We start from the raw sequence: 14,849 nt of genomic DNA, 5'->3' as shown, positions 1-14,849 counted from the left end.
GTCTTGCATGTGAAAGTCATCTGGATCTCATCCCGATTGGGGCTAGCGCAATTCAAGTCCGCGGAAGCTTCACGTGAATCGAGTCTTTGTTGAAGCTGCAACCACCTGCCTCTGTATTCGCGTCTCTAATCACCCCGCTGATTCTGTCGACGCCCCTTTCAAATATCCAGCGACCAATGACAATTTACCACTGAACATGCACGATCGCCGGTAACTCGCTCGTCTACGCGATTTCCCGATTCCGAGCTCCTATGAGCTTCGCACGGCCTTGCGCGCCACCCACCCTCGCTCTACACTCGACCTTTTACGGATGGCACAATGGTTGTGCAGGCCAATTCCACCCTCGAACGGTTTCTGTCTTCGTTGGCGGAGATTGTCAAAGACCGTGATGGCGCCAAGCTACAAGACTTTCTGCAGATAGAACCCCCGTTACCCGACATCTACGGGCAGATGGTGGCAGAATTGCGACAGAACTACCCCAATGGGTCGCCGAAAGAAGCAGATTTACTGCGGAGGTGTGAGGGATTGGTACCGAAGTCGAAAGGAAGTAGCTCGTGGACTGCCTTCCCAACGTTCATGAAGCTCTATTTCTGTTTTTTGCGCGACGTCAATGTGGAGAATCTGCTTGAGACGTACGATGCTCTGAAGGGGCTGCTGAAGTGGGTTTCACTGTCATCCTCATTGCTTTACGTCCTGTCTTAACTAACATATATATCATCTAGTCAATGCGTAATAGCCCTCGGTGACAGCCAATTCGGTATCGTTGTCCTGCCTACAGTACTCTACCTATCCAAAGTGCTCGCCAAGCTCGCCATGGGCTTAGATCGCCGGCCAGAACTCATCGCACATTTGTTGAGAGTGGAGGGAGGAATTGATCAGGATGAGAGCACGGAGAAGGTTACGTTGGTGGAGAAGTCTGCTAATGTGGTTCGAGAAGCGTTCATCAAGTGCTTGACAGACCGCAGCGGTACGCCTGGAGTACATGGGAAACCCGAGGGCAGAAGAGTTGGGATCTATCTTATGGCCAACTTATGTCTCAAGCTGCTCTTTCAGGTATGGCGGACCGACTTTGTGGATTGAATCATGACTGACAACACTAGTGCGGTAAACTTCGAAATGCGGAGCAGATGTTTGCAAGTATCACTGCACAGTCTCCGCCTCTGAAATACTTCCCTGCTGCGCAAAGAGTCACATATCTTTACTACCTTGGACGATACCTATTCTCCAACAACCTTTTTTACCCGGCGCAAATAGCACTGCAATCTGCCTACGACCAATGCCATCACCAAGCAATTAACCAGAAGCGACTTATTCTCACATACCTCATATCCTGCAACATAATAATGGGCCGCTTCCCATCTCAACAACTCCTACTACGACCAGAAGCAATGGGGCTAGCAGACAAGTTTATTCCGCTCTGCCGACTCATCGCTCGAGGAGACTACATCGCCTTCCGAGACCATCTCACCGTAACCTCTCCAGAAACAGAGTGGTTCGCGCGCAAAGGCATCCTCCTCCCCCTGCGCAACCGATGCGAAATCCTCGTATGGCGCTCTTTTGCACGGAAGGTCTTCATCCACGGCGGCTTCCACGGCGAACCACAGGGCCAATCCCAACGAGGACCACCCCCATTCTTATACCTCACCAAACTCGAAACTGCCGTCCGCTGGCTACAGCGCCAGCATCCTAATTCAGCACCTATACAATCCACATCTACATTCGGAAACAACCTACAGACATCCCTAAGCAATAGCCACTACGGCTCCCAAATCGTCTCCGTCGCCCCAGACGCAGACTTCATCTCCCTCGATACCCCAGCAACCACAAACGGCACAACCCCCGAACAAACACTCCAAAAATACTCCGACTACCTCCGCCCACCAGGCTTCTTCACCTCAACAGGCGCATGGCAACGGAACCCCAACCAAACCCTTGTCGACGGCCAGCCAGACTCAGACTACACACCCTACGAACTAAACCCCTACGCCGACGACTCCTACACACAAGAAACTGATGCAACACCTCTAATGCAAGAAATCGAATCAATCCTGTCTTCCCTCCTAACGCAAGGCTTAATGCGCGGGTACTTGACGCACCGGAATCCGCGCTTTGCGATTCCGGGATCCAGATTGCGCGGTGCGCTCCCGACTGGGTTTCCGAACGTCTGGCAAATGATTTATTCTCGGGAGAGCGAGGATTCAAATGTGCCGGGGTGGGTTAAGGCGCCGGATCCGATGGCCAATGCGGCTGCCGCACTGGGTGGTGGTGGACGGGTTGTGAATCTTTCGGGGGCGAGGCCTGTTGGTGTTCAGTGACCTGCCTTAACAACACCTCTGAACTGGAAGGGATATTTGGATGCATAAGCATAAGTATAGGAGATGGTTTTATATTCCCGAAATCTAAATGTATCCAAGCTAGTCAAGTTCTAGATCATGATATGATATCCAACCATATTGCGAGCGGTCTGTCTAGCTTTATCACATACCAACCAACCAAGTAACCAAATCAAAGACCGAGTCGTACCTTTATAATTCGTATCCAACACCCATATCAATCCAGTATATCGATCACGCATTCGTTTCAATAACAATCCTCCCCTCCAACCTCGGGGCAATACCCGGCGTCCAAGACGGGGCGAACCCCTCCCCATCAGCACCGTCCTCATCCATCTTACTCTGCAACTTGGCCTTCCTCATCCAACGCCTTGTCGCCCACCGGGCCAATCTCAAGCGTTTCTCTTCATCCTCAGTCGACTTCGCGGGCAACGTAACGTAGTTCGTAATCGGGCGGGGAGAAACAAGGATATCGGGATCTGAGTCGGAGTCGGAGTCTACGCTGTCGGAGACATCAGCTTCGAGTTCTGGTTCGATGCCTGCATCGATGGCTGCTTGGGCCTCCACGAAGCGGCCGTATACATAGTGTTGTTTTCTGTGCAGAGGCGGACGCTGGAGCGCGCTAGGTACTTTTTCAGCGGCTGGTGAGGGAAGGGCAGAAGGTGGTTTAAGGAAGCCGTTTACGCGCATGTTCGCCTGCACGGTTTCCCAGTGGCGCGTCATTGATTTGCCGAGGTGTTGCCATTTGCCCATTACCTTTAGAGAGAGGAAGTATTGTCGCAATAGAGTGGAAATGAGTGTTCCGGATTCTTCGTCGACGAGTTCCTCCACCTCGCCTCCTTCCGATTGCACGAGGAGGGAGGTAAAGCCGTCCTTTCCGCGAGCCATGTACCCTCTCGTTGCGAGGGTATAAGATTTCTCATAGTTGAATGGCTCTCCGCCTACTTTCGCCCAGTTTATGCGTGACCCCGGCGGCGCGGAGGGGTTGAAGCTGAATTCTATATTTGAGACTTGAGTGAAGCGACCTTCTAGAGCTGGGAGCTGGCTGACGCCATTTTCGAGAGCGTCGAAGAGGGCTTTACCCTTGAGCCGGAGGAGGACGACGGGGTCTTCGAAAGGGAAGCAGTTTAGGATGTCGCGAAGGCGGAGGACGCCTGGTGGGTAGATCTGGTCGCCGCGGATGGTGCCGCCGGCCATCATGGCGCAGTCGGCTTTGTAGTAGAAGCGCATGAGGTCGCAGGCGAAGTTTCCGAGGTTGGATTCGCCGGCGCGTACAGTTGAGAAGCGTCCATCTAGTGGGCGGACTGTGTAGCCGATAGGTTTGTCTAGCTTGGTTTTGAGACTCGATGTAAGCTTGGCGACCAGCGCTGTGCTCGAAGGGTCCTCAGGAATGGATCGGACTAGGTCTCGTCGGATGATGTTGAAGTCCCAACCCCGGCCGTCTGCTTTGCGGAATGCTTCAATGTAGCTCAATTGTTTGAAGTCTGTACCTGACCGCAGCACGTGAATGCCGTTGAGGAATGCATGACCGTAGAAGTGGTCATGTCCTCCTAGAATGATGTCAATCATTCCATGAGGAACGTTCTCAGCAAGTTTGTAGTCATTTGGCTCGCGTTGGTGGGTGACGGCAACAATAATCTCTGCCCCCTGCTCGCGCAGCTTGGGGACAAGTTCGATCGCAGTCTTCGACGCGGACTTGTAGATGAGGTCTGGGGGGAGGGAGTTGATTGTTCCTAGCCTGAAAGAATACAGAGTCAGCTTCAAGTACAGCATATAGTGAGACACTGCGCGTACCATTCACGTTCACCCAGACCAATCACTCCAATCTTAATCCCATTCGAGGATGTAAGCATGCAAGTCTTCTCGCAATTCGCAATTGGGACGTCCTGTCCTAGCGCCGGATCCAGGACATTCGCCAGCAGCCAAGGGAATTGACATTGATCGCGCAAATGTCTGAATTGCGCGACACCGAAGTCGAGGTCGTGGTTCTATCGCAAAACAGTGTCAACAAACACTTCCGAGAAAATTGTATAGTATCGAACGTACCCCTACGCAAGCAACATCTGTCCCTGCTTTATTGAGAAACGGTACCATGTGCCTCCCCTTTGTAACAGTGCTTTCGAGACTCGGATTGAATGCATCGCCGGAAAAGAAGGTGAGAGGGGCAGGCTGTCCCTCGAAGCTCGGATGCGATCGGTAGTGGTTGATGACGGTTTGGAAGCGCGGCGCACCGCCTGCTGGCTCAGCGGAACCTGCTCTTGAGATTAAATGTCAGTATGAAAGTGAAATCTGCTTGAGAGGGACGCAATGGCATACTCTACGTGATAAACGTCATTGTAGTGGATAAGGCGGAGATCGGGGCTGCCCGTTCTTTCGGAGGAGTAGGTTATGGATAAGCCATCGGTATCGCTGGAGGACATGCTGGATAAAGATATATGCAAAGGGGGGTATGTTGCTGGAGGAATTGAAGAACTTGAGGAGGAAAGAGAGGTGTGGGAGAAGAGGAGAGCTGAAAGGGAGCATGGCGCATTGTTTGGGCAGGGTCAGCTGCGGGACACCTGGCCGGGCGGTTGCCTAAGGCATGATCCCAGCCTACCACCAATCAGATGCTCTGGATTGCGGAGTGATCGGTTGATCGACCTAACTACGAGATTTAGTGGAGAAGGTTATTGTCCAAGCAGTAAGCCCAGAGGCCCGTGAAGAACTGGAGAAGCGAAGAGTTCATATCATTGGAGGCCGCTGTGGTACAGCTTGAGCTGAGAGAATAAGAAACTGAGCCAGAAGTCGAGGACATCCCTGTCAACTCGATGCACCGAAAATCCAAGTCGTTTCATTCATAATGCATAAATATCGTGAGCCACATGAACGCCACGCTAGGCAAAAGTACGGAGTAAGAGCAATGCAATGGTAAAGATAGGGTTTCGAACAGGATCATAGCGGCCGCTCGGCTACGGTCCAGCGTCGACTCGAATGTGCCGGTCTCTCTTTGTTGAGTGGCGCGCTTCGCCAAAGACCGCGTTGAGATGGCGTTCGCTGTAGTATCTGCCCTGCTGACGCCGGCTCCCCGGGGTTCGTTGGCGAGGTGACAGTAGCCTCGTCTGTCCCCGGAAGAGAAGTCGAAGCAGAAAGTGGTGTACCAAAATTGGGAACAAGATCGTCTGCCTCGCGACTTTCACTTGAGAAAGAGTTCCAGAGACCTGACGCGGATCGCGGACTTGATAGTGACTGTAAACTCATGCCTGGCTTCAGTGATGGTCTAAGAAGAACAGGACCCGAGGAGATTGTCGAACGGTGTCGGTATGTGGGGATAGATGGAGAGGGAAACCCGCTCACTGTAGGAGAGCGAATAGTGGGAGATCGCAGAGACGTAGCCGGACTTGTTCCGGGTCGCAGATGGTCCGTTGACGCTATCTCGACTAGTCTGTAGTCTTCAAGCCCGGCCTTGTTGGGTAAAGCATAGTTCTTCGCGGAGTCACCGTTAGGTGACTTCTCCTCCAAACAATCCCTACGAACGGCGAGAGTGAGAGAGGCTGTAGCGACATTCACAAGCGCGGGCTCTCCGGAAAGCGCACCGATCAACGCATTGCAGCCCGCGCCATGAGTGACAACAATCAGAATAGTATCAAGACTTGAGTCGTCCGCTTCATCCTGCCCCAGGAATTGTAGCTGAGAGCGTGTCCGGCGGTGAGCTGGGACTGTCGGTGCATCATCGTCCTGATACCACGAAATGATATTTCCTATGCTGTTACTGAAGCGAGTAAGCATAGTGCTCCATTCATCGCCATATTCGCCCCCGTTGCCCCAGTTCTGAGGCTCGCGCATGCTGTCCCATTGATAGTCCACCACGACACAAGCCTCACGCGCATGGGTGACGTAACCGTCGGGGATAGGATTTGAAGGTGATATCGCATAGCTAGGAATAGGCGGCGCATACGCGTTGCCGACCGGAGTGAGATTCGTATTGATTGTCAGTGTTCTTCGGCCCCATGGACCGTCGGTCGCTCTGTAAGGATCATAACTACTAGCACGGTTCCGTTGTCCTGACCCGTTGGCTGAGCCATTAGCGGTGGTTACGGTCGGGTCGGTCTTAGGTTCCGGTTCTTCATGCTTTGATTCATCTTCTTCCTGTGTGGAATCTAACCTGCTCCAACCACCGGGAAAGTGGCCAACGAGCGGTGTAGATTGTCTGTCTGCTATTGGGATGACGCTATCATCTCGGCGGAGTAATTCCGTCTTTGCAGTTGCGACCATTCGTTCGGACTTTGGAGGAGGAATAATGCTCTCGAAGTATTCGGGGTTGAGCCATTCGCCGAAGCAGGCGTCCACGCGAAGAAGGCATCGAGTGTTACTCTCTGGATTTTTGGACGCAGGACCTGTAATATCAGATGTATGATTTGCGCCATTGGAGTGTAGAGACGCGGAAGCTCGTGATTGATGAAGCGATTCGATGTCAAGGTGGTTCTGATTGATTCCGGAACTAATGGCGATGGCTGTCTGCACACAGCGAAGGAAGGGGGAGGTATGGATAATGATTCTCCGTTTCTTGTTTCGCTGTCGAAGCTGGGCAGTTGTTTTCGAGCCTTGGTTTTCTTGCGCGTGGCTATCGAGCTGCTCCCCTAACGACCGTACCTCGTTGATTATCCGCGCCCCAAGCGAGCGCGACTGGAGCCAGCCGCCGTACGACAGAGGGGGATCGTAGGGGGTCGGGGATGTAAGATGCCATTCTTTATTCGCAGCATCGAGACGCGCACCATGCCTATTAATGAATATATGAGTCAACTGAACGAACGAGAGGGGAAAAAGGTTCTATACCGGACGATGAATATGGCGGCCGGAGGTTTGCCCATGATCGCGTTGCGAAGGAGCAGAAGGAATAAGTCAAGTCAGTATGGAGATCGACCGGTAGAGACAGAGATCAGCAGAAGGAAGGATCAGAAGCTGCAACAAAGCAGAAAGCCAGAAATAATGTGACTGGTGACTGATGCTGTAGGCGGGGTTCGGGACTGTCAAAGCATCCTCAGGCTAGACGCGCAGGCACGGAGACACGAGGCCTACATCACACGAATCAGCGGGAACAAGAGCAGAAAAGTGGCATGATGACTGGTCGGCTACCTGCATGGTCTGTGAGTCAGGCCGTCTTCAACTCTGCAACAATTCCCGGACCTCTCATGGGAGACTTTTAAGAATTTAGCATTCGCGACAACAAAGAATTATCCTCGCTCTTGGCGGGGTTAAGCATGTGATGGTGCTTATGTCAGCCACCTGTCACCTGTCACGCAGGAATTTCTCCGACTATTAGGTTGCTGCAGGTATTATTGTACGGAGTAGTCTGAGCTTAATATAGATCAGTTGCTGCAGATGTCATTCTGTTCAAGATATAGTAAGTTACGAGTCAATGATCATGGTCTCTACCTGGGAATAACCGTTCTTATTGGTCGAAACATGAACTAGCCATTTTTGCAGCCTGAGGCAGGGATCTCGTTAAATCCGGGATAACTAACTGAGGTCACCATTCGTTCTTAGTCAGGTCTTGGTATTGGGAGTGATATAATAGATAACCAGCATAATTTGGCAGCCCCGAGACCGAATCCTAGACAGGAAAATGTGTTGCAATGCGATTATAGACGCCCTTGTTAAAAGGCCCATGTTGATGGCAGGAGCGGTGGCCGCACTGGCGCCTTCCTCACCGGTCTGTAAACACTGTATTCTAGCACTTCGTTCGAAGTAGTCCTTTGCCTTGTCCAGTGTCTAGTAAGTACTGACGAGCCGGTATCACTGTTGCTTTGGGGCTGCCAGGAGGTGCTGTTTCAACGTGCTTTCCATGCTTGCTAATACCGATGTCCAAGATACATATTTCCCAGTTTTGCGGACAAACCTGGAAAGAAAGATGACCTTGGAGACGGAACGCACTCGGCAAGAACATGATTGGAAACCGATTGAGAATTTCATTTCGGCCTGACTCCAAGTCGCTATGCATATTCGCTCGCTAATCAAATATCAGTGCAGCGATGAGGCCGGGTATTCATGCGCAACCCTCAACGGCATTGGAGCTTGGGGGCACCTGGGCATGCATACTGCAGAAACATGCGGTGGCACGGTCAGATGAGGTTGACAACACCATGACATGGAGTATAAGTACCCTGGTGCCTGGAATTGAACTCTTAAGAGAGCATTGATTTTGTTCTGTGCAGTCTCCAACTACAATCAATTGATCTTATCTCGGGTCTCCCCGGGTCCCCGAATCGGGATATCGCGGCCGGCTTCCCATACTACGTACTAAACAGGGGCGCGCATCAACCCCAGCTTTCCTCGAACCATTGCTGTCATGCCACTTGACATTAATGAAAGCCGAGCCGAATGTGCATTGTATGAGCTTGCATCCACCCAGGAATGGGCTCCCGTTCCGACAAAAACTCCCTTGGCCATGGTCGCGTGCGCAGCGCTGGGGTTCGCCTTAGGGACCGTCGTTTTGCTCCACCTGCTCTATAATTACTCCCGCCTAAAGAATATACCGGGACCGACACTCGCTGCCATCTCGGGTGCTTGGTGGTCGAAAGTGCAACGGTCGTCGGGATATACTCGACGTCTGGCTGAACTCCATCAGAAGTATGGTGCTATTGTGCGCCTGGCCCCGAGGATTGTCAGCTTGAGCGATCCTAGACATATTAAGCAACTATATCAAGCGCAAGTGACAACTGAGGTAAACTTCCCCCCAATTGGCGTAAACGAGTGGGATTTCATTGACTTGGCTGGACTTAAGGCAAGCCGACAACACCGGCCCGATGAACAAGATGTCTCGCGATTCGAACAAATCACGGACGAAGCGATTCGCGATCAGATGCGAAGAATTCGGAGTCATAAGACTGTCGACTTAACTATGTCGTTGGAAATACTTGCTGCTGAACTTACGAATCAATTTTACAATGGTTCTCGCTCATCGACATCAGTGACTGAACTCGACTCGCAAACCCGGAATGAGCCCAATTCCTCATTCTTCACGACGATTGAAGACTTTCTTCTTCGAGGCCCTGTCTCAACTCTCAAGCGCGATCGGCTCTTATGCTATGGCCTCGCGGGCGGAAGAGCAGCGGCAGCACCAATGCCACCAGACAATCTACCATCTGCAAACGACGAGTGTCTACATGATTCTCATCTCGAGTCGCTCAATCCGACGATAAACGCCAGTCTCAAGGCTCTGCGGAGCACACTTCTCTCTGTGTTTCACCACCTCCTTGCGGGCCCCAGAGTCATGCACAGACTTCGTTGCGAAATCAATAGCATTTCCCCGTTCTGGGGCAGGAGCGAGATTCCTGTCGCAAGCAATCTTATAGGTGTTACCTATCTCGATGCCGTGCTGGACGAGACACTGAGACTCCACATACTTCGTGGTGGAGGACAGGAAATTCGGCTTGACGCCGAAGCTGAAATATCTGCCTGCCCTCATTCCAGGCCCATGATTATACCCCGCGGGACGGTGGTGTCGTGGCATCCTCATGTCGTTTTACGAGACGAGGCTATTTTTGGAAACAAAACTGATGTATTCCGGCCGTCGCGGTGGCTCAATGCGTATAAAAACCGACAGGAACTTATGTGGGAGTCGCTGTTGCCGTTGTCTGCATCTGTGGAAGACCATCCGAAGGTTGAAGCTGCATGGAGACAAGTGAAGAAGATTACGGTTGTCTTGCTGAGAGAGTTTGATGACGTGTCTTGATTAAAATATAAAGAAAAAGGATATCAAGGACAAGGCCATCATAAACTTTAACGTGCTATCAGCATCAAAATGCACAACTTGGGTGATCGTCCTATTGAGCGTCTAAATTTGCGTATGGATGACCAAACTCTCGCGCCGTTAAGCCCCCGCTCTCGAGGCCTGTATCACTTCAAGATAATCGAAGCACAATCCCTACAAGACTGGGCTTCACAAGTCTCTTTCAGTTACACATTGTGGGCGCCTAATCCTAATTCCCAATGCTGTGGCGTGATGGCTCAAGAGCGAGATAAGTTAGCGAAATTATTTCGATCCAGAAGTATATCTCTAAAGAGCCTTATTTATCAGATGACGAGACGGTAAAACATACAGACACCCCAAGAAACCAAAGAAAACGTAGAAACATAAAGGAGGGTGGATATCAAAGAATTGTAAAGCGCGGTCTATGTAGGCCAGCCTGTCATAAGAACCGCGCAGCTTAAGCAGCGAAAACCTCCTTCAGAACCTTCTGTCCCTGCGCCAGCGTCTGACTCGGTTCTTCACCAAGCCACTGGCTCTCCAATCGGTCGATGTTCTCCTCAATTTCCCAGGCCCGCGTACCAGCAACGTACATTGATCGCCCATGCAGCGAATCATCACAGATGACACCCGCCGAGACCTTTGCTACATCGTCTGGCGTGCTCAGTGGCAGACCCTCCTTTGTCCATCGGTCCTCAAGGGTCTTGGGGAAGGGGTTCTGTGTCTGCGTCATCCAGGGGCAGATTGTGTTGATACGGATGCTGTGGCGGTAGGGAGAGTTGAGGTTCGCTCGGAGGGAGCGCATGAGGCCTTGCACGCCGTGCTTGGCGGCTTGATAAACTGAGACAACAGGTGTCTCTTTGAACCCTGCGGCGCAGGAGAATAGGAGGATAGAGCGGTCGACGCCTGGGCCGCGGTTGTGCCGGAGGTAGACGCTTGCGATGCGGGTGACATATAGTGTTCCGAGGAGGTTAACGTCGATGTCCTTGCTAGACGGCGTCTTGCGGACTTGAGTGAGGTTCAAAGTGTGGTCGAACCATGTCTCAGTTGTCTCGGTGTTGCCGGCCGTAACGACAACGTGGTCGATACGATTATATTTCTTGAAAGTCTGGTCAAAGAGATCAAGCACGGCTTGGTAGTCTGTTACGTCTGTCTTTTTGAAGACGGCGCGCGGTGGCTTAGGTGGGAGGGCTGGGTCCGAGTAGACAGGCCATAGCTGGATGCATTTCCGGGCCATTTGCTCGCCGCGGGCACAGTCGATGTCACCAATTGTTACATATGCGCCGTTTGAGCAGAGGAGCTGAACGAGACTAGCGCCGATTCCGTTTGCTCCGCCTGATGAAGTTAATATGGAGGCATGAGAGTAATGGAGGCAGAGGACGTACCCACGACGAGGATGACTTTCTCTTCTAGAGAGTCTTTGAAGATCTGAGGCTGGTACTGGCCTTCAGAGCGTCCGTTGGCAATGCCATTGGGCTCTGTCTTTGCGATCATCTTGAGGATAGAAGAAAGTCGATTGAGAAAAGAAGTTGTGGGTAGAGAGTATAGAGACGAGTGGAACGCAGAAGATAAGAACCCCACCACCCCAGGGGATCTACTCAGCGTCTTTATACCATCCTTCCGCTCATTGTAGACTTCAGCTCCTCGCCACTCCTTCTGAAACGGACGAAGTGGGCTAACCAGCTAGACAAAGTTGAATGAGACTTTGCTGACCCTCGGGACGAAGTAGGAGTGGAGCCTGCATGGGCGAGAATGAGCGACATTAGCTGCAGGAGCTAGGCAGTGCTCCTGGGCCTGGCTCGAGGGACATTGTTGGTTGATAAGATCCACTCTTCATGTGTTGTTGGCTGTAGTTGCTTCGTCCAGTGGACCTCGATCGGCGAGACAGCGCGGGGGAGGGGCGAGAGATGTAAATCTGGAGAGAACCTGGGGGATTGACAGGTGTGGAGTTGTGGGTTTGTAGAGGAGATAGCATAGATATCTGAATCAATAGAATAGAGAGAGGTGGACAAGAAGGTAAAGTAGAGAGAGAGCTGAAGAAGTGAGAGAACAGTCCCTGGTGCTAAGAACGACCGGTTGGCCCGTGCCGCGCCATCCCCGGCAGTCCATCATCCCATCCCCTCTCCTTTCCTCTTCTCCCATTCCCGGAGCTTCACTGCATAGCCAGGGTGACCAATAGTTGCCCTTCCCCGCTCAATTGACTTTCGGTGGTTAATACTGGCTTCTTTTTCATCCAGCCACCTACAGACGCCATGACGACTCCAAGCCACCCCAGATAAGACCGCGCGAAGGAAGATGCGGCTAACACCCCCTTGACGGTATACGAGCATCCTATTGCCATCCCACTACACGGCTCACATTGGGGAGCAAGTCGGAAGCCAAGATACCCCATCACCAACTCGGTTAAACACAGGATAAGACACTGGGGCTGCTCTTGGGTGATTGGTGGCGCCGCGCCTCCATGTCAGACGACGTCATTTCGCTGATGGAGGATTCGATATAACAGCAAGTGGAATACGCCAATGCAAGGCTCCTCGGATCCGGAACCCCCTCTGCCATGTCTCCTATTGTTGTTTAAGGTAAATCTAGTGCAATGGAGTACCCACTCCCTAGGCAGCCGTGAGCCGTGCGATGTGGCATTCAGCAACCCCACTGTTGCGATCTGATCACCGTTGCGCATACAGCATCTCAAAACCACCGCTTCAAATTTGGCAACTTGTACCCCCGAAACGCCTCGCTTCTTGTCTAGCTTGGCTATTCAGTGCTCATTGGCAGCAGTCTGGCCTCCTGCTGAACGCCATCTGCGTTATGATGCAATTAATCCTGCAGAAGATTCATTATAGCCTGATGCAACGCTTTCTGTATTGAGAGCAACGCTAGACTCATGGCGCTGAGGCTATTGGTGGACCAGCGACATCCTGGCCGCAGTTCAAACAAAGCTCCCTCGCCTCGGATGACAATGCTCCGCCGAGTGAGGCAGGTCGTACAATTTAAGACAAGGCTAGATTCACGGAGTCTTGGAACAGTGTCCCTGGGGGAGCCCCAAACAGAGGTTCAAAATAACCTCGATTGACAAGTATACAATCCGGGGCTCGTGGCTCCCCACCAGCCCCACCGTTTCGGATGTGCCGGATATCGTCGATGCTGGGGATTCCTCGCCTAGACGAACATTAAAGAATCGGGGACTCGCTTTATCAAATGTGGTGCCATATAACTGTCGCATCTTCTCGTATGCACTAGCAGGTGCTGCACGACCCTGCTGTTGGTATTGGTCGGCCGTGGACAAAATATGCCGAGCCAACATTCATTGAGGGCAAGTCAGTATAACACTAGCGAGTAAGGGCTACCAAATGGATTAGGTTCTGGCAAAATGGAAAGTCAAGCGGGGCCCCCATTGATTCGAGGAAATGCACCGAGTAGTCCGACGCAGCTGCGACTACCGTGTCAAGTCTATAGAGTAGGCGCCGCTAGGACCTTCAACGCGTCTGCAAATACGGGCTCACTGCATTGCTGATCTTCGATCCAAGAAATCCAAGAAAGCCTAGACTTCCGATGAAATGAAGCAACTGAAGTATAGGGAATGAAAATCCGAGATCGGACGTGGTCGCGCCACTCCAAGATATCGATCGTCGTGAAGCTATTTAGGCTGTCCAGACCAAGCTGATTACTCAGTCCAGCTTACAAACATCACCCCGACGAGTCTAGCTTCAACATATGATACACACAGACCAGATCGGACGTTGGATTACTCAGTCTTCCACAAAATTCAGTAACTCCATTGTCCGAATGCGTATATCATTGATTGGCTATCGACGTCACACCTCGCGCAATCGCGATCCAACAACCACCATGACGACCAAGCTCAGTCATCACCATAAGAACCCCATTCAGAACCATGGCCAGACTTGACAAGATCGCAAATCAATCCTTCAGTCATGGACAGGCCCGCGCTATTTAAGCTTTCGAAAAATGTGCTTGGATCTCCTATCCTACCCAGAACACCACAGCGCCTAAGTCTACGACGTACTAGCTTGTCCATATTAGCTACAGCCACAAACAGCAAAGCATACTCCTCTACAACTAAGCGACAAAACAAACCACAGGAAATAAGCACCGGCCACAAAATGACCTCCAACCCACCCCCCAACGAAATGGTGTACCTCCCCTCCATCCTCTCGCCCTCACGCTCCTTTGGCGTCTTCCGAAAGGTCATTCACACGGGTCTATACTCGCAATTCGTGGCGATGGAAGTTCCCGTGGGCGGCGAGATTGGCGATGAAGTATGCGCCCTTTCCGTCTCTACCCTCTGTCTGTCTGAAACAATGGGGCAGAGTTGACAAGTAAATGCAGAAACATTCAGTCGACCAAATCCTCCTCTTCACCCACGGCACAGGCACCGCCATCGTCGCAGGAAAAGAACAAACCGTTCAACAAGGCGACGTGGTGATTGTCCCCGCGGGCACGCAGCATCAGTTTTTGAATGCGGGTGACGTCCCGCTTGAGGTTGTGACGATTTATTCGCCGGCTGAGCATGATCCGCGCACTGTCCATGGTACCAAGGAGGATGGGGATGAGCAGGAGGAGCGTGGAGAGGATGAGGCGCCGCTTTGGTCCCAGCGGGGGAGGGGGGAGAATGAGAAGCTGGGGATTGTTAGGGTTGAGTAGATTAAATGTTGGTTTTGTGTGAAGGGATGGGTTGGTTTTGGTATGTACTACTAGACGCGAGTTTGAACTTGAAAGGCGAAACAAGGCTCATATGTACAACAGGCATATAGCTATTTACAATATAC

The 14,849-nt window shown here is 51.8% G+C and overlaps 6 protein-coding genes across 6 annotated transcripts; 4 read left to right on the top strand and 2 right to left on the bottom strand.

Annotated features, from left to right (window-relative positions):
• Window positions 1-118: 118 nt before the first annotated feature.
• BDV14DRAFT_90415 (uncharacterized protein) lies at window positions 119-2,441 on the top strand. Its single transcript, XM_073777824.1, has 3 exons — window positions 119-659; window positions 723-1,053; window positions 1,101-2,441. Exons 1-3 carry the CDS (start codon window positions 319-321, stop codon window positions 2,313-2,315), a joined length of 1,887 nt encoding a protein of 628 aa, XP_073626445.1. The 5' UTR covers window positions 119-318; the 3' UTR covers window positions 2,316-2,441.
• Window positions 2,442-2,567: 126 nt separating this feature from the next.
• BDV14DRAFT_190948 (putative 5'-nucleotidase) lies at window positions 2,568-7,180 on the bottom strand (the record flags this gene model as incomplete). Its single annotated transcript, XM_073771423.1, has 6 exons — window positions 2,568-4,071; window positions 4,128-4,321; window positions 4,380-4,590; window positions 4,650-4,754; window positions 5,560-7,089; window positions 7,146-7,180. 6 exons carry the CDS (start codon window positions 7,178-7,180, stop codon window positions 2,568-2,570), a joined length of 3,579 nt encoding a protein of 1,192 aa, XP_073626444.1.
• Window positions 7,181-8,508: 1,328 nt separating this feature from the next.
• On the top strand, window positions 8,509-10,282 carry BDV14DRAFT_90410 (putative cytochrome P450 monooxygenase). The gene is made up of 2 exons (XM_073777823.1): window positions 8,509-9,033; window positions 9,094-10,282. The coding sequence occupies exons 1-2, from the start codon at window positions 8,659-8,661 to the stop codon at window positions 10,042-10,044; spliced, it is 1,326 nt and encodes a 441-aa protein (XP_073626443.1). The 5' UTR covers window positions 8,509-8,658; the 3' UTR covers window positions 10,045-10,282.
• Window positions 10,283-10,519: 237 nt separating this feature from the next.
• Window positions 10,520-11,553, bottom strand: BDV14DRAFT_201889 (uncharacterized protein; the record flags this gene model as incomplete). The annotated part of the gene is made up of 2 exons (XM_073773873.1): window positions 10,520-11,394; window positions 11,445-11,553. The coding sequence occupies 2 exons, from the start codon at window positions 11,551-11,553 to the stop codon at window positions 10,520-10,522; spliced, it is 984 nt and encodes a 327-aa protein (XP_073626442.1).
• Window positions 11,554-12,603: 1,050 nt separating this feature from the next.
• On the top strand, window positions 12,604-12,997 carry BDV14DRAFT_90363 (uncharacterized protein). Its single transcript, XM_073777821.1, has one exon. The coding sequence runs from the start codon at window positions 12,691-12,693 to the stop codon at window positions 12,925-12,927; it is 237 nt and encodes a 78-aa protein (XP_073626441.1). The 5' UTR covers window positions 12,604-12,690; the 3' UTR covers window positions 12,928-12,997.
• Window positions 12,998-14,183: 1,186 nt separating this feature from the next.
• Window positions 14,184-14,724, top strand: BDV14DRAFT_201888 (cupin domain-containing protein; the record flags this gene model as incomplete). Its single annotated transcript, XM_073773872.1, has 2 exons — window positions 14,184-14,339; window positions 14,410-14,724. The coding sequence occupies 2 exons, from the start codon at window positions 14,184-14,186 to the stop codon at window positions 14,722-14,724; spliced, it is 471 nt and encodes a 156-aa protein (XP_073626440.1).
• Between the last annotated feature and the right edge of the window lie 125 nt (window positions 14,725-14,849).

The sequence above is a fragment of the Aspergillus stella-maris genome, assembly GCF_047715825.1.
Source record: "Aspergillus stella-maris strain CBS 113639 unplaced genomic scaffold BDV14scaffold_41, whole genome shotgun sequence".
In the NCBI taxonomy this organism is placed as follows: Eukaryota; Fungi; Ascomycota; class Eurotiomycetes; order Eurotiales; family Aspergillaceae; genus Aspergillus; species Aspergillus stella-maris.
Note: the sequence above shows the minus strand (reverse complement) of the source record. Positions and strands in the feature narration are given on the sequence as shown.

Excerpts from the sequence above, each read along its gene's own strand:
- BDV14DRAFT_90415 (XM_073777824.1), top strand. The coding sequence starts at position 319 with ATGGTTGTGCAGGCCAATTCCACCCTCGAACGGTTTCTGTCTTCGTTG. Across the intron at positions 660-722 it reads GCTCTGAAGGGGCTGCTGAA|TCAATGCGTAATAGCCCTCG; the intron begins GTGGGTTTCACT and ends TATATCATCTAG. Across the intron at positions 1,054-1,100 it reads GTCTCAAGCTGCTCTTTCAG|TGCGGTAAACTTCGAAATGC; the intron begins GTATGGCGGACC and ends TGACAACACTAG.
- BDV14DRAFT_90410 (XM_073777823.1), top strand. The coding sequence starts at position 8,659 with ATGCCACTTGACATTAATGAAAGCCGAGCCGAATGTGCATTGTATGAG. Across the intron at positions 9,034-9,093 it reads AAGCGCAAGTGACAACTGAG|GCAAGCCGACAACACCGGCC; the intron begins GTAAACTTCCCC and ends GCTGGACTTAAG.
- BDV14DRAFT_90363 (XM_073777821.1), top strand. The coding sequence starts at position 12,691 with ATGTGGCATTCAGCAACCCCACTGTTGCGATCTGATCACCGTTGCGCA.